This window comes from Cannabis sativa, chromosome 3 (assembly GCF_029168945.1).
Source record: "Cannabis sativa cultivar Pink pepper isolate KNU-18-1 chromosome 3, ASM2916894v1, whole genome shotgun sequence".
In the NCBI taxonomy this organism is placed as follows: Eukaryota; Viridiplantae; Streptophyta; class Magnoliopsida; order Rosales; family Cannabaceae; genus Cannabis; species Cannabis sativa.
Window position 1 is genome coordinate 44,206,135 of NC_083603.1, and position 17,788 is coordinate 44,223,922.

The 17,788-nt window shown below is 34.9% G+C and overlaps 4 protein-coding genes across 4 annotated transcripts; 2 read left to right on the plus strand and 2 right to left on the minus strand.

The window, feature by feature from the left end:
• Positions 1–802: 802 nt before the first annotated feature.
• LOC115708066 (uncharacterized) lies at positions 803–4,382 on the minus strand. The gene is made up of 11 exons (XM_061111944.1): positions 4,244–4,382; positions 3,798–4,059; positions 3,613–3,688; positions 3,307–3,431; positions 3,087–3,195; positions 2,941–3,004; positions 2,810–2,865; positions 2,100–2,207; positions 1,763–1,912; positions 1,292–1,462; positions 803–1,205 (listed from the first exon to the last, which is right to left on the minus strand). Exons 2-11 carry the CDS (start codon positions 4,055–4,057, stop codon positions 972–974), a joined length of 1,353 nt encoding a protein of 450 aa, XP_060967927.1. The 5' UTR covers positions 4,058–4,059; positions 4,244–4,382; the 3' UTR covers positions 803–971.
• A 3,105-nt stretch (positions 4,383–7,487) lies between these two features.
• Positions 7,488–10,254, plus strand: LOC133035756 (pentatricopeptide repeat-containing protein At1g11290, chloroplastic). Its single transcript, XM_061111945.1, has one exon. It carries the CDS (start codon positions 7,534–7,536, stop codon positions 9,997–9,999), a length of 2,466 nt encoding a protein of 821 aa, XP_060967928.1. The 5' UTR covers positions 7,488–7,533; the 3' UTR covers positions 10,000–10,254.
• Positions 10,255–11,030: 776 nt separating this feature from the next.
• On the plus strand, positions 11,031–12,798 carry LOC133035759 (transcription termination factor MTERF15, mitochondrial-like). Its single transcript, XM_061111948.1, has one exon. The coding sequence runs from the start codon at positions 11,031–11,033 to the stop codon at positions 12,399–12,401; it is 1,371 nt and encodes a 456-aa protein (XP_060967931.1). The 3' UTR covers positions 12,402–12,798.
• A 685-nt stretch (positions 12,799–13,483) lies between these two features.
• LOC133035760 (transcription termination factor MTERF5, chloroplastic-like) lies at positions 13,484–16,168 on the minus strand. Its single transcript, XM_061111949.1, has one exon. The coding sequence runs from the start codon at positions 15,332–15,334 to the stop codon at positions 13,967–13,969; it is 1,368 nt and encodes a 455-aa protein (XP_060967932.1). The 5' UTR covers positions 15,335–16,168; the 3' UTR covers positions 13,484–13,966.
• Between the last annotated feature and the right edge of the window lie 1,620 nt (positions 16,169–17,788).

Genomic DNA, 17,788 nt, shown 5'->3' on the forward strand with positions numbered 1-17,788 from the left:
AAACAATGCTGCTAAATGGATTATTGCTCACAACTTATCTAGTATGAGATTTTGACAATATTATCAGGAGGTCTAATTTTTTATTTATAAAAAAAAAAAAAAAGAAAGAAAGAAAGAAAGATTAGTTGCAATACTAATAACATGAGATTCAAATTTATTGTTTTGTGGTCAAATTGCTTGCCTCAAAGGATTGCCTAGTGGGCAAGGAAAGGACCAAAGAAGTGAGTTAGATGCATGGAGTCAAACAACCTTAGTTTACTTAAAGTGGGAGTAAGATAAGTCTTCCTACTAAAAGAGGTGTTAGTACTAATGTGCAAGTCTTATGATGGTGACTCCATACCCCGAGTATGGGATTGTTTTGCGACTCATACCCCTTAACAAGCCCCAAGAGTGGTGAATCAAGATGAGATGAGAGGCAGCCCTCGTAGGCGAAGTGTCTCCCTAGATTGTTCATTGGGAGCTACTTGTAAACAAAAGAGCAGCTTTATACAATTGAAGTTTTCAAGGCAAGCGGCGGACACTTTCATCTTGGAAGGAAAACCTTAGTTTTACTTACAGCAAGAGTACCATTAAGTAAAAGGTCCCATAAGCACATAGACAAAGGAGACTCGGTCAATTTGAGACTAGTTGAGTTGCGCACAAGCTGACTTGAACACACATTTATGTCCCCCAAAAATCAATTTGCTTTATTTTCACCGACGAAACATTCCGGACATATTCGTGTTCATAGAATCTTGCACTACATAACTATACTTAATCGTCAGCATTAACATTAGGCCTTAATAGCAACAAGAGTAGAACGTGTTCAAGGACGGACCAACAGTCTCTTTTATTAGTGTTTTCAGATATCCCTGTACAAACACTCAATATGATTGAAATCCATGACCTGTAAACAATTTACACTACTCTCCAACATTGTTGGAATCAATATGTTTTCTTATGTAATTGGGAGGTTCCCTGTGACATTCTTATCATGGCTTCAAAGATTTTTGACCTGCATTAGAAGTCATCCAAGATGTAATCACTTCTACAAGTAGGTTTATATCTTTTGATATCTCCGTACGAAGGATCCTTGAGTCTGTGCCTAATGTATTACCAACTTCTTTGGCTACAGTCTCCCATGGTGTACCTGCAGACAGATTTGCCAGAAACTCGCTTCCACGATTTACTGCATCAGCCATTGCCGGTGGAACATCTGGAAGGGCCTGCAAAATGAAATGTTCCATAATATTTTGGTTCTTTTATCATGATCTTTCAATCAAAGCATGTCAAACAAGAAAATACGAAATACCTGTTGCAACGGAAGCCCGTGATCACCAGGCATCAGGCGAATTGACATGTCCAGCATCGAACTAATGGCTGATTCTGAGCTAAGCAACTGTGCCAGTGTTGAAGTTTCATCGATTGTATCATCTTTAAATTTCACCAAAAGATTTCGCGAAATGCCATAGTATGACTTTATCTGGATAGATAATCATAAATAGAGAGAGAGAAGCAAATCAAGAACTTAATAATATTAAATTGAGAATTCCAAACTAAAGTCCTAATATTGCAATGTCTGAAAAGAGAGAAAGGGACAACCCAAAGATGCCATCACATCCCTCAAGTATATCCATATTAACTCAAAAATCGCTTAGAGGTTTTCAAAAAGCAAGTGTACTTTTTTCTGGGGGGGGAAAAACCAGCAACCAAAAAATATACAATTTCTTCTAGAAAATGCATGATGCAGCTAACTTACTGATGGTAAGAGGATTTTGCTTACCAGTCTTCTGGTTTCTTCAGGTTTTGGAATAAAGTCTTCTCTTCCCTTCACTAAATCCATGTACAACGGAGGAAGCTGCTCAACCAAAGGAAGAACTTGCTTCATAATGGGAGGGCTAAGGTTTTCCAGTTGCTTCAGAGTCATCTCTGCCTGCAAGAAAAGCATTACTATGTCAGTCTGGTATGAAGAAGATTAGAAGTGTTTGACTGCATTACTATCACTACCAATGATTTACATCATTCATAATTCACAAGTGACAGGGCAAAATGCAAGTAATTCACAGTGCTACTAAAAAGCACACATACACATCCAAAAGTAAAAAAAGTGGCCTTCTCACCGTGAGACGTATTGTTGGTGATGATGCAATCTGTGACAAAATTGGGCCAATGCTTTGAGCCATGGGGACAAGTACAGGTGAGAACAAAGGGATAGCTGAGCTTGCTTCCTGTGACATGGGAGAGAAATTGTGTAAACCTCATCAGTTCTCAAATGGGATTAGATAGTATATTTTGTTAAGATTTAAGACATCTTGGTTGATGATTAATCAAGATACCAGTTGATAAAATCTTGCACTACTGTATTTACTAGTTGTCCAGATTTCATAGAATCTGATTTTAGTTTCCTTTATTTCACATGTTTCTTATTTTGTAGATTTATAATCCTATTTGGTAGGTGGTATCATCATATTCTATTATATAATACTATATTAAAATTGTGTCGTATATTCTTTTCTTTTTTTTTTTTTCTTTTGCAGAATGTTCTATATTCAATTTTTATATAATATCATGTTTGATATTGACTTGAATATTCCAACATAAGTATTATATAAAAATATATTGACAAAACAGACTTTTAGAGTTATTTTTGAGCCTTCAAATAAGTTTGTACATTCTTCTTTAGAGGACACAATACAGTGATCAATACAACTTTCTTTTATATACATTCTTTTCTCTTCAAATTTTCTGTTCATATTTTTTCTACCTAAAAGTTAATACAAGTACAGGATTATGGGACTGAATTTCTCTCAGCCCAAAAATGTTGACATACCTTGTTGTTAAATGCCATTAACACATTCCCATTTCTTTGTACAGCATATCTTGAACCTGATAAAAAAAATTGTTACAAATATAGACAACAAATTGGGATAAAGTGAAGAGAAAAGAACATAAGCTATATACCAATTAAAAGGTGAATGACAGAACCCAAAGAATGACCAATGCCAAAAGTAGGAAGATCAGAAACCTGTAAAAGAATTGAGAGTGTGAGTTTCTGTTTCCAAGGCAATATATAATAAACATTATAACATTAGAATGAGTGTACTCACAGTATCCCTGAGAAACCTTAAACACCTGTCATATTTGAACTGGACTTCATCTGCAATAAAGAAGTAATCAAAGCCACTGGCATAGGGGGTTGCAATGACTAAAACTCCCCTGTGATACATATATATATGATAATGAAAGTGAAAAAGAATGAAGTCAGAGTAGTTGGACAAAAGGGAGAAGAGAGAAATGGATGAATTAGATTAGGGACTGACTTCTCACTTCTCAGAGAGACGTTCAAGAAATAAACGGTAGGTGAGCTGAGGTGCAGCACCAACAAATATACCCCCAACAAAATGGACAACACACTTGGGTGGTATGCCTTTTGGTTTCAGAACCCATGCTCCCTGCTTGGTCACACACACAAAAAACAAACATCTGACTAAAATCAGTTCAATAATATACTATCAAAAGCAAACACTTCAGCTCGGTGTAAAAATTTCACCGAGCTAAAGACTATTTTTCATGCCTGCTAGCCCGTGATGAGACGGGCGCAAGTGTTAAGCATCCATTGGATATTGCATTTACCTCAACTTCAGTCCAGTCGTTCCTTAAGCCTCCCCAAGAATTTTGTTGAGATTGCTTTACAGTCTCCATGAGTAATCTGTAAAAAGATATTGACTTTATAAAAAAAAGTGTAAAAGGGAATGATTTAATAGTAGATATATATATATATATATATATATATATATATAACTCATATTACTACCAACCTCTCAATGTCCGAGTAAACTTGAATTGCAGAAGGAGCAGGTTCTCTTCTGCTTCTTTCTCTCTCATAATCATAATCATAATCACCATCATCACTCTTGCACGAGATTCTGACTCTCCGATTATACTTATATGCGATTCCAGCAGTTGAGCGACGACTGCATCCACCACCGATTGTACGGCTCGGCGATAGTGATGTAAGATGGTGATGATGAGGTTGTACTTGCGCCCACCTTAGGGTTACCCAACTGCAACTGCCCATGGCTTAAACAACTTACACTTTCAGTCAACATATACATACGTACATATATACGCAATTAAAAAAGAAAAAAACTCATCTTTTTGGCTTACAAAACTTAATTTTTTATCAAAGATGAAAATTAAAGGTATGAATTTGATTATAATAAAGAAAAAAGAAAACATGAATTGAATTGAATGAGATAAAAACCTGAATAGAAGCTACGACTGAAGGCTTCTTTCTTCTCTACAAGAAGCTCGGATAATAAGTTAGTTAATGGCAGAAGAAAGCTTTATTTATATTAAAATAATGTTAGGCTGATTTTTGCCCCTAAATTTTAGTATGTACCAAATTATATTTTTTTGAATTTTTTTTTTGGTTGCCTGCCCACCAGATGTATGGGTCTCTACCGGTCTCTTCTATTCCGGATACTCTATTTTGTAACGACCGTGAGGTCTAACTGAATTATTCTATAATATAAACGATTTTCATCAAAAAAAGAATTTTTTTGGTTGCCTTATACCATTAAGATTGTTGGATTTAAGGATTTTTGTCTAATTCATTCAATTTTACGTGATTGTTTACGTATTAAACTATACTCTCCAAATTTTGATATCTATCAAATCATGTCCCTCAAACTTTTACATATACTAAATCATGCCCCAAATTTTCATACATGTTAGACTTTTTTTACTAAAATTTGACAAAAATTCTTAAATTCAATAATCTTAATAATTCAGGAATATTTTTAAGGACGTTCAAAATTTAAGGATATAAGACCTAGATGTTATTTGTGGCAAATTATGCTGCTTTTGTCATCTGCCTGGTTGTTAGTTTCATCTAACCATGTGGTCTAATTTTTTCTTTGACAGGTCAGCTTAGTAATCTCAAACCGAGGACAGTTGTCCTTCTTTGTTGGCCGAGCTGTTAAAGTTTGTTAGCTTAAGAGTTGTTATTATAAAATCAGGGATTACCGCTTTTTTTAACTAACTCTTCTTCATTGATTAGAATATTGCTCTGATACCAATTGAAAAGTCTAACAGTGTTGATTTCTTTAAAGTTGTTTTAACATAGTTATACTTATCTCAATGTGCAAGAAACTAAACAGAGAACACTCAGATTTACAAGCTTCATCCAACCCTAAAAACTCATTTCAGGCAACTATTGCTTGGATTCCCTTGAACCAGGGTAATAACTTTCACTATGAATCAAAGGATACACTATCCAGTTTCAATTACAATTACACCAAAAGTAATCTGCAATTAATTCATACAGAAATTACCCAACTGATTTGAACACACACAAATCAGAAAATCATCTAAGAACCTTAGACTTCACAAGGCAAGACTCCCTTGTGTCTATCCAGCTGAACTCTCTTCAGCAATGCAATCTGAACTCCCTTCAGATACACACGATCCCTGATACACCTTCAATCGCCCAATGGGAACCTTGTTTGTGAGTTTTATGCTAATCTAGATGAAAGTATTATAAATGAAAAAAGTAAACACAAATATCAAGCATATATTCATGGGTCTTAGTTTAGGTGTGCTCCGTCTACCATCAGCCTTATACTGAAAATACCTAGGCTAGCTCACCCCTATTTCAGTGATGAGTATAAACCATTGTTTAAGGATGTGGGTGCTGAAGTTACTGGTCGATCTGACTTTGTGTGGAATGGAAAGGAGTTTCCTGTCACTATACTCTCTGAGTTTTATCGGGTTCTTCATAAAATTGTTTTGTCAAATTGGTGGGCCAATTCTCATACATCCACTATCAACTACAATACTACTCGGTTTCTATATGCTCTTGGCACTTGTGTCTCTATTGATTTACCGTCACTGATCTACACCCGAATGTTGGACTCTGCTAAGGCTAAAGGGGTTAAGCACACACTTCTTTATCCTAGTCTGGTTCAGAGGTTGGTCTTAAGAGGTAATCCGACTTTCCTTGAGCCGGATGTTACAGTGCTTGTGCCCTCTATTGGCAAGACATTTCAACCAGTGTTTGGCAAGCCCATTCCTCCATCTATGATTGTCTTTACCACATCTGCCCCTGCTGCATCAGAGATTCCTCTAGTGAGTTCATCGCTCACTTCTCGCTTGCCCTCTGCTCATTGGCAAGTCAAACTGCTTTCTGAGGTTCGAAACTTGGCTCATGCTTATGCATTAGATCAATAACGTCAGAAAAGGTTTGAGCAAGGGGTTGTTACTGTGCTCACGGCCATGTTAGAAGTACTAAAATCAATGGAATCTGGTCCAATCTCTGAGGCTACTCCAATTCAGTCAAGCTCATCTGATGATCCTACTGCACCAATCCAGGGGGAGACAAGATCTGGTGTTGATGCTTCTCTGAATACTACTGGCTAATCATGCTCACCGAGGGAGAGTTGTTATGTAATTTTCCTTATTTAGTTGTTTTGTTTATTGCAGCTGTTTGACACAATCTCTATAAGTGTAATTTTTTGTGATTAAGTTGTGTCCTTTTGCGCTGTCATGTAGTAGTTGTTTTCTTAAACTTTGGTGCTCTTTGTTAATGGTGGTGTGTATCTTTTTGTTTGTCTTGATTGTTGCCCTGTTTGTCTGAATATGTGTTCTTTCGTTGAGCATAATTTTCCAAATAGGAGATTGTAAGACCCAGATGTTATTTGTGGCAAATTATGCTGGTTTGGTCATCTGCCTGGTTGTTAGTTTCATCTAACCATGTGGTCTAATTGTTTCTTTGACAGGTCGGCTTAGTAATCTCAAACCGAGGACAGCTATCCTTCTTTGTTGGCTGAGCTGTTAAAGTTTGTTAGCTTAAGAGTTGTTATTATAAAATCAGGGATTATCGGTCTTTTTAACTAACTCTTCTTCATTGATTAGGATATTGCTTTGTTAGGGCAAAATTGTCTTCTTGGTTTTTCTGGTGTTTCTTGCAGGTCTGCTGATGAAATCTTCTGGGGTTGAAGGTGTATCAGGGATCGTGTGTATCTGAAGGGAGTTCAGATTGCATTGCTGAAGAGAGTTCAGCTGGATAGAAGCAAGGGAGTCTTGCCTTCTGAAGTCTAAGGTTCTTAAATGATTTTTTGATTTGTGTGTGTTCAAATCAGTTGGGTAATTTCTGTATGAATTAATTGTATATCACTTTTGGTGTAATTGTAATTGAAATTGGATAGTGTATCATTTGATTCATAGTGAAAGTTATTACCCTGGTTCAAGGGAACCCAAGCAATAGTCGCCTGAAATGAGTTTTCAGGGTCGGATAAAGTTTTCTGAGTGTTCTCTGTTTAGTTTCTTGCACATTGAATTAAGTATAACTATGTTAAAACAACTTTAAAGAAATCAACACTGTTAGACTTTTGAAAGGACATAATTTAAATTAGAGGAGAATAATCCTAATTAGCTATAATATTATTTACTACCAAAAAAAAACCATTTTTGCAAATAAAAATATCTAAAATAAGTTCATTTATAAATAAAGGCTTATCCAAAATGACCCAATTTTCCAATTGACTTGAGAGAATGATGAGCTCACAGGTCTCAACTCTCACTACTCTAAACAACCTTTCAATCTCAACACCGCCTTCAACTTCCTCCAAATTACGTCTCTCTTCGTCGTCATATCATTCACTTTCCCAGAGAACCCACATTCCTTTTCATGTTTACAAGCACCCTTCGGCCATTCTCCTCGAGCTCTGTACTTCTTTGCAAGAGCTCCGCCAAATTATCCCTCTCATCATCAAGAACGGCCTCTATGGTGAGCTCTTGTTTCAGACTAAACTCCTCAGCTTGTTCTGTAAATATGGAAGTGTTGTCGAAGCAGTTCGAGTTTTCGAATCTGTTGAAGACAAAGCTGACGTTTTTTACCATACAATGCTTAAAGGGTATGCGAAAAACTCATCTTTGGAGGATTCTTTCTCTTTTTATTGTCGTATGAAGTGTGATGATGTTGAACCGGTTGTGTATAACTTTACGTATTTGTTGAAAGTTATTGGAGATAATTCGGACCTTAGAAGAGGTAAGGAGATTCATGGGCAGCTAATAACATCTGGGTTTGCGTTGAATTTGTTTGCAATGACTTCTGTTGTTAATTTGTATGCTAAGTGTGGACGAATTGATGAAGCATATAAAATGTTTGATAGAATGCCTGAAAGAGACTTAGTATCCTGGAATACTATCATAGCTGGTTATGCTCAAAATGGGCATGCAAAGAAGGCTTTGAGTCTGATTGTTCGAATGCAGCATGAGGGTCAGAGGCCTGATTCGGTCACATTGGTTACAGTTTTGCCTGCTGCTGCAGATGTAAAATCTTTAAGGATTGGAAAGTCTATTCATGGCTATGTTCTAAGAGCTGGGTTTGAGTCACATGTGAATATTGCAACTGCTCTTGTTGACATGTATTCGAAATGCGGTTATGTGGGGATTGCAAGGTTGATTTTCAATAGGATGAGAGAAAGGACTGTTGTTTCTTGGAACTCAATGATTGATGGGTATGTTCAAAGTGATGATCCCAAGGAAGCATTGGAGATATTTCAAAAGATGTTGGATGAGGGTTTTGAACCATCTAATGTTACTATAATGGAGGCATTGCATGCTTGTGGTGATTTAGGTGATATTGAGAGGGGAAGGTTCCTTCATAAATTGTTGGATAGACTGGGTCTTGGGTCTAATGTTTCTGTAATGAATTCTCTGATATCGATGTATACAAAATGTAAGAGAGTGGATATTGCTGCCAAGATCTTTGAAAATTTGCAGGGTAAAACTCCTGTTTCATGGAATGCAATGATATTAGGGTATGCTCAAAATGGGCAAGTAAAGGAAGCTTTGAGTCACTTTAGTGAGATGCAATCTCAAAATATAAAGATGGATACATTTACCATGGTTAGTGTCATTCCTGCTTTGGCAGAGTTATCTATTACACGCCAGGCCAAGTGGATTCATGGGCTTGTTATAAGATCTTGTTTCGATAAAAATGTTTTTGTGATGACTGCTCTTGTAGACATGTATGCAAAATGTGGAGCCATTAACACTGCAAGAAAACTCTTTGATATGATGGGTGAGAGGCATGTGACAACATGGAATGCCATGATAGATGGATATGGAACACATGGGGCTGGAAAAGCTGCAGTTGATTTGTTCAAGAAAATGCAAAAGGGTGCTATTAAACCCAATGAGGTAACATTTCTATGTGTTATCTCTGCTTGCAGCCACTCAGGTTTGGTGGAAGAGGGGCTTGAATCCTTTGAGAGCATGAAGAAAGATTATGGCCTAGAGCCTGCAATGGATCACTATGGAGCCATGGTTGATCTTCTTGGTAGAGCTGGCCAGCTCAATGAGGCTTGGAAGTTTATTCAGAAAATGCCAATTGAGCCTGGGATTACAGTGTTTGGTGCCATGTTAGGTGCTTGTAGAATTCACAAAAATGTTGAGCTTGGAGAAAAGGCAGCCATGAAAATATTTCAGTTAAATCCAAATGATGGTGGCTACCATGTATTGCTTTCTAACATATATGCATCAGCTTCAATGTGGGATAAAGTTGCCGAAATTCGAACAATGATGGAGAAAAAAGGGCTAAAGAAAACTCCAGGCTGCAGCTTAGTAGATTTAGGAAAAGAACTTCATACTTTCTACTCTGGAAGCACTCTACATCCACAGTCCAAACAGATCTATAGCTTTCTTGAAACTCTTGGAGAAAAGATAAAGGCTGCTGGGTATGTTCCAGACACTAATTCAATTCATGATGTTGAAGATGATGTTCAAAAACAGTTGCTCAATAGCCACAGTGAGAAGCTGGCTATTTCATTTGGACTACTAAATACCAGTCCTGGCACAACATTACACATTAGGAAGAATCTAAGAGTTTGTGGTGACTGTCATAACGCCACAAAATATATATCGCTCGTTACTGGACGAGAAATCATTGTCCGTGACATGCATCGCTTCCACCATTTCAAGAATGGAACTTGTTCTTGTGGTGATTATTGGTAAACTGAATACTCTTGTTTGGGGTATTCTTGTGTGTTGCTGTAACATAAAATTTCTCTTTAGAATAATATAAAAGGAGGCTCTCCACCAACACAATGTTTGATAACTTTTATTTTTATTTTTTTTAGGAAAGATTGTATAATAGATAAATAAAGGGTAAATACCATTTTGGATCCCGTGTTTTGTAAAAGTTGCCAATTGGACACTCTGTTTTGTTAAATAACAATATGTATCATGTATTTTCTAAAATTGTACAAATAGGATCTTGAACTGATTTTTTGTCAAAATAAAACTTAATAAAATTTGATCTAAAGTTGTTATGACAAAACTGATTACATTTTCTGTATTTGTTCGTGTTAGAATTTGTCTTAAAGTTGGTTATATTAAAAAATAAAATTGCTGAAAATTGAGTTTAGGGTTCTATTTTTACCATTTTGAAAAATAAATGATTCATTTTCTCATTTAACAAAATAAAAAGTTCAATTAGTAATTTTTACAAAATCTAGATTTGAAAATTTACCCATAAATAAATGGAATAATTAGGTAAAGTACTATTTTAATAAATTTTTTATATGTTTAGGTATATTTTTTTATATATATATATATATTTATATAGTATTTTATAAAAGTAATAAAAAAACTACCTAAAAATATTACGAAAATAATATCTAAAAAAAACATCAAAACTTACAAACATAATAACATACAAATAATAAAAATTTAACATTTTTGTGTATATGTGAAATATTACCAATATATTTCCCATTTTCTTCGCTGATATCAAATACTTGGATGGGCCGGGCTTGGAGTGAAACCCGGCCCAAATAGTCAGAGTGTAATTTCCTCTAAACTAAACCTAAGCTTACCATGTTCCGTGACATTTCTCCGGTTCACTGGCTCTGTACAAAACTCCATAGCCATTATTTGAGAGAGTTAAGCTGAGTCAGGCGCATCAACCCAGAAAAGAAGAAGAGAGATTTATCTTCTACTACTACTTCATATTCAGGAAACTTGTTCAAGCTTTTACCTTTACAATGCTTCCTTTAGTTTGCAAAAGACTCTCCCTTTTAAAGTCCAGACCTCCACCCTTTGGTCATGGCTTCTCTTTATTCCAATCTTTTATCAGACCCATGTCAGAATCGTCTAGCTCCAATGACCCACAAAACTTTACGGTTTCTTACCTCCAAAACTCATGTGGGTTGTCCCACAATTCTGCCATTGCAGCTTCTAAGAAGCTCTTATTTGAAAACTCTGAACAACCCGATTCAGTATTGGAGCTATTGAGAAGTCAAGGGTTAACAAAGTCCCAAATTGAGAAGATTATAGTCACTCGTCCTCAATTGCTTGAGGCTAATTTGGAAGATACACTTAGGCCTAAAATGGAGTTTCTTAAGTCTTTGGGGTTTTCTGGTGCTAGCATGGTGAAATTGGTGACTAAAGACCCTCGTATGCTTGATTGTGATTTAGTGGAATCAGTTCAGTTGTTTAGAGCTCGTGGTTTTAGTGATGAGCAAATCAAAGGGTTGACCATGAAGCTTCCTTCATTGCATTTCTACAATGTAAACAAGATTGTTAAACCAAAACTTGAGTTTTTTAAGTCTATGGGGTTTACAGCTGAGGATGTTGCAAGAATTGTTTCTTCTGAGCCTTATATATTAGAAAGGAGCCTGGAAAATCATATCATTCCTTGTATTGAAGTGCTTAAGAGGGTTCTTGGCACTGATGAGAATGTTAGAAAGGTAATAAAAGCTTGCTATTGGATACTTGAGTACAATTTAGAAAAGATGCTTGAGCCAAACATAGCAATGTTGAAGAGCCATGGTGTTCCTGAGAATATAATCATGAATATGTTCTTAGCTCACCCAAGAACATTTCTTTTGAGGCCTCAGCAGATTACTGAGATTCTTGCTGAAGTTGAGAAGTTGGGTTTCAATCCCAATACTTCTCTCTTTGTTCTAGCCATTCGTTCCATGGCTGTGATGAGTAAAACACTTTGGGAGCAAAAGGTGGAAGCTTACAAAAGTTTTGGTTTGACTGAAGATCAGGTGTACACAGCATTCAAATTGCAACCTATGTGCATGATTACTTCAGAGAAAAAGATCAAGAAAGTGATGCATTTCCTCATCAACAAGTTGAATATGGATGCTTCTATGATTTGCAGGAATCCAAATCTTCTAATGCTTAGCTTGGAGAAGAGACTTATTCCTAGGAGTTCAGTTCTGCAACTTTTGATATCATCAGGTTTTTTGAAGGAAGATATCAACATAATCTATTATCTCAGAATGCCTGAACAGCAATTTGTTGAGAAGCTGGTGAGAAAGTATAAGCCACTGCTTCCTAACATTGTTAATGCACACGAAGGAAGAATAGAATTTCTAGGCTTTCCAGTTATCTTAAAGTCATAACTACTATAAAGATGAAGAAGAGTATCATTGTATCAAGAATACCAAGAGCTAAGATTGAGTTCATTGTCTAGTTTGGGCTAAATTCACAAGAGGGTTGTGTCTCTAAAGGTGAGTCCTTTATACAGATTGGTTGGTGGTGGCTTGTAGATTCTTTCTATGGTGGTATAGTCGTAGTGTGGCCTCCCTAGATTTGAGCTATCATGGTGAACATGTCTTGGTTCTATGGTGTTAATTAGTGGGGATGATATCATACAATTTGAGGATCATCATTCTTGCCATCAAGTCTTTTCTCCCCTCTATTTTTGGCTGCTTTTTTGTGACTGAGGATCTTTCTTTGTTTTTTGTCCTATGTAGATCTACTAAGAAAAGAGATATAATCAAATAACGTTGTTGAAAATTTTGTTACACATTTTAACGATGAATGAAAAATGTATTGTACTAACTTTATTGATGACAAGTCTCCTATTCAATTGTACTCTAGAGATTTTTTTCATTATTTTTTTGTTAATGTTTTTTTGAATAAATTGAGGTTCTTGGCAAAATAGCTTTAAAGGATATTGAAAAAAAAAATATTATTTTGGAATTAAAGCCAAGTCTATTATCATAGATGGTTCATTTATTGAAAGATCAAGAAAAGTTTTAAACAAAAACATATGTCTTAAGCTTATTCAATAAATCATTTGAACTTTCAACACGCTCTAATACTTAATTGATCACAGTTCAATTCCTCACTTTCTCAGCTTGGTTTTCACTTTTCAGTATTCTCAATAGCATTAGCAACTTTCATCATATCAATTTTTCTTCTGTGTAGCTCCTTATGCATTAAACGAAAAATTAGTTTCAACATTCAAAAACTTAAAAATTTTATCATTATCCGAATCCCAACTTCATGTATTTCAGTAGTAAAAAGAAAAAAAAATTACAATTTAAATCCAACTATTGTTGATTAACTCATTCATTCTCCTAAATTTCTTCCTCCTATATTTTTCAGTGCAGTTAATCCAATCCAAATTTGAGTGTGGTTTAATAATTACTGTACCAGCAAAACAATTGAAAGTGAAATATTGAAGGGACATGATCAATGTTATGAGACTATACATAGAGTAAATGCAACTAAAAATCAAGAATAAATCCTTTGTACACACACATGAATTACAGTAAAAATCAAGAAATTGCAGTGCCTTGTGTGATCAACTCCACTAGCTAGTAAGACCTGATAACTTAGTGTTAATACAGCACTAAGAACATAAAATTCTTAGGTATATCATAACTCAACATTACAGTGGGGAAAGAAAGAACAGAAAGAATTGGGCTTCATAGAAAGTGAGTGTGATGGATTGCATAAAACATACCAGTCCTCAGTTTCAAGTCCAGAGACCGACCGAAAGCCATACCAATTCTACAAGACGCCACAAATCTAGATAGGGTCTCATCTAGTGACATAGTTGAAAGTTGAAACATCCTAGAAATAATTTCTCTTGTTGGTCCTCTCATCTTATTTATCTAAGATCAAGATAAGCAACTCATATAAACTTTGAGTATCTTTGATCTTCTGTTCTTGATATTTAATTGGCAACCAGAGTTGTCTTAGAGATAACAGGAAACCCTTGAAATTCAACCATGCCTTTGCTAGCTTCAACAATGTCAGGACACACAATCTCATACTTCCTCACAACCTTCTCAACGAATTTTTCTTCACTCATTTGAAAATAATAAACAACATTCACATCTTTCTTCAAAACACCTGTTGACATCAGAAGTTGCAGAACTGAACACCTTGGAATAATTCTTTTCTCCAAGCTATAATGTAAAAGATCAAGATTCTTGCAAATTACTAAAGGTTCTATATGCAAATTTTGAGTAAAGAAACTCATCAATTTCTTGATCTTGTTCAAGGAAATAAGCATACACATGGGTTGCCTTCTGAATGCTGAATACACCTGTTCTTCAGATAAGCCAAAACTTTTGTAAGCTTCCAACTTTTGATTCCACAGATTCTTATTAATCACAGCCATGGACCGAAACGCTAGAGCAAAGTACAAAGTATTGGGATTAAAACCCAACTTCAGAACTTCATCAAAAATCTCTCTAATCCTATTAGAACTTAAAAGCAGTGATCTTGGATGAATCATGAAGAGTCTCACAATTATAGGTTTGGGAACACCAAGGCTCTCCAAAACAGATATGTTTGGCTCAAGCACCTCTTCCAATTTGAACTTGAGTATCCAGTAACCTGATTTCATGATCTTGAGAACATTCTCATCAGTACCAAGAACTCGCTTTAGCACTTGAAAACAAGGAATGATATAATTTTCAAGACTTCTTAGTAAAATATAAGGATGAGTTGACAAAAGTTTTGCAACATCATCATCTGCAAAGCCCATAGCTTTAAAAAAATCCAGTTTTGGTTTCAAATTCTTGTTTGGATTTAGAAATAGTAATGTTGGATACCTCATGATTATTGATGTTATTTTCTTATCACTAAAACACTGAGTCCTAAACAACTCAACTGACTCAACTAGATGACTATCAAGCACACGTGGGTCTTTGCATAGCAACCTTACTATGCTAGCTCTAGAGAGCCCCAATGACTCAAGCAACTCCATATTAGGCCTAAGTTTATCTTCAAATCTAGCTAAAAGCAATGTAGGACGAGTTGTGATAATGTTTGCAATCTGGGCTTGAGTTAACCCCTGAGTTCTCACCAACTGTAGGATTGTATCAGTCTTTTCAGTGTCTACAATTAAAAGCTTCTCAGAAACAGAAATGGCAGAATCCAGGGACAACCCACATGAATTTTGGAGATATGAAACCGTATGAGATCGTGAGTCAGTAAAACTAGACATTTCTGAGATGGGTCTGAGAAAATACTTAGTGAAACACAAGCCATGGATACTGCAAGACAGAGTCTTTTTGCATATTAAACGAATCATTTAGTTTCTTTTTCAATATGATGAATAAGAATATACCTGAAGTATTAGTACTTGAAGTATTATGGAAAGATTAACTAAAAAGCTCTCTGCTTGATGCGCCTCAACCTATATTTTGAGTCTCGCTCTCATTCACTCACCATTGTCACCACTCTGCAAATTTTGGCCTCTTTCTTTACAGTTACAGGTGAACTGAAGAGGGAGTTGTATCTCGGATTGGTTTCACTCGAAGCCCAGCCCAGCAACCACATCATCATTTAATATAAGTTAATTAGTAATTTTTGTTAACTTTAAGGTTTCAAGGTACTAAATCGTGACCCCTCAATTTTTTTAACCATTAAAAATTCCTCACAAATTATTGAGATTATTAAATTTAAGGACTTTTATCTAATTTTAGTAAAAAAATTCTAACATGAATGAAAGTTCAAGGGGTATAATTTAGTACATATCAAAATTTGAGAGGCATGATTTGGTAGATATCAAAGTCTGACGAGTATGGTTTAGTACATAAACAATCACTGAAACAGTAAAATTGAATGAAATTAGATAAAAGTCCTTAAATTTAACAATCTCAATAGTTATGAGGGAATTTTTAACGGCAAAAAAAGTTCAGGAGACACGATTTAGTACATATCAAAGTTCGGGAGGAAAAATTAGTAATTAGCCTGTAATGTATTTTGGGTAAAAATGTGGTGTTCATTCATGTAAAGTGATTATTCTGTAAAATTTTATTTAAACCTTTAACAATTTGGCCACATTTGTAATTAATTTGAAAAAAAAAATGTTTCAATTTATTTTTACTTAATTTTTTTAAAATTATTAATTAACTTTTAGTTTAATAATTTTTTTAAAATTTTTATTTTAAATTACACATGTAGCGCTAAAGAATTAGTATAAGGGCTCGTTTGGAACGTATTAGGTCGTATTGTATTGTATTGTATTTAATTGTATTTTATGCAATATTTTTATGTAAAACTATATGTGGTATTAACTTTTATGGACACCTAAATATATAATATTTTAGTATAAATTAAAGTTTAACATAGTATTATATAAAAATATGATATATAATCTAATTCAATATAATATAATACAATACAATACGACCTTCCAAACGAGCCCTAAATATATACGTTATGGTTATATTAGTCACGTTAGGTAAAACTGAGAGAATGATCAATTATATAATATTGAATAATTTAAAAATTATTTATAACGGACTAAAAAATTTAGGTACAATAATACATAATTAATAATTAAAAAGTAAAAATCCTAAATAACCTGAATTCTTAACAACACTACACCAAAGCAAAATACCTATTTCAATGAAATAATAATAATAAAAAAAAAACCCCTTAATTTTAAATAAAAAAGTTATTTTCATTTTATAACAGGTTGATTAAAACAAAAAAAAAAGTACAAAATAAGTAAATTAAGAAAACAAAAAAATCCACCAGCAAAAGTTGAAAATCTTTGTACACAACTCTTGATGGAGTTCTTAAAGATCAAGAAAGTACAGGCCTAATGGATGAACCGCATGACCTATCTAGAAGACTCCCACCTCTGATAACAATTTTCACTTTGCAGTAAAACCCTTTAAAGACTATCTGATCTTATGTCAGGAAGCTGATTTTGATGCCCCCTCACCACCTGCAAAATGAAAGCATTCTCACTATTGAATAATCCATCATTTTTTTCAACATCTTCACTGAATTCAGCATAAAATTGGCTGCATTCGGAATGCTGAATAAACCTAAACTTTTGTCAAGCCAAAACTGAGTGGCACTACTTAACAACGCTATGCTCGAAAGGTCAGAACTTAGAGCAGAGTGCGGGGATCAAAACCAAACTTCGCAAGCTCACCAAGAACCTCTGAAAGCTGCTGAGTTAAGAGCAGTGTTCTAGGACACGAACCGTGAGCATCCTCGAGATCATCTCTTCAGGAACACTGTGGCTGTCTCAGTATCTGGCTTCCTGCAGCTTAGTACCAAACGCCCTCCTAAGCACTTGAAAACAATGAGATGGTTTTTCCAAGCTTCTTCCTAGAATATAAGGCTCTGTTATCGCAAAATTTATAGTACCACCATCTCCAATAAGCATAATGGCTCAACCTTAAAATTCTTCTAAGCCTTGCAAAAGTACAGTAAAGCTAACAAAGTACAAAGTACAGCAAAATTAATAACTTGGTCACAAGTAACTCTATACATCGTAAAACAACACAATTAATTTGGAAGGGGAAAAGAAGTATCGAAATGTAAAATAGTGTTTAGCTCAAAAAAACAAAGAAATGTAAAATAGTAAGAACCAAAATAAGAAGGAACAGATGCTGAGACAGTTAGAATCAAAATGTAAAAATTATACAGCTAAACTTAGGCAAAGAAAAACTAAACAGGTAAGGCTTAATTAATTTCGAAGGGGAAAAGAAGTATCGAAATGTAAAATAGTGTTTAGCTCAAA

Bases quoted from the DNA above. Each gene is read 5' to 3' on its own strand.
- LOC115708066 (XM_061111944.1), bottom strand. From the start codon at position 4,057: ATGGGCAGTTGCAGTTGGGTAACCCTAAGGTGGGCGCAAGTACAACCT. The intron at 2,866-2,940 runs GTATATAGCTTA...TTTTTTTATCAG, and splicing joins TGTCATTCACCTTTTAATTG to GTTCAAGATATGCTGTACAA. The intron at 2,208-2,809 runs GTATGTCAACAT...CCCATGTCACAG, and splicing joins TAATGGCATTTAACAACAAG to GAAGCAAGCTCAGCTATCCC.
- LOC133035760 (XM_061111949.1), bottom strand. From the start codon at position 15,334: ATGATTCGTTTAATATGCAAAAAGACTCTGTCTTGCAGTATCCATGGC.
- LOC133035759 (XM_061111948.1), top strand. From the start codon at position 11,031: ATGCTTCCTTTAGTTTGCAAAAGACTCTCCCTTTTAAAGTCCAGACCT.
- LOC133035756 (XM_061111945.1), top strand. From the start codon at position 7,534: ATGATGAGCTCACAGGTCTCAACTCTCACTACTCTAAACAACCTTTCA.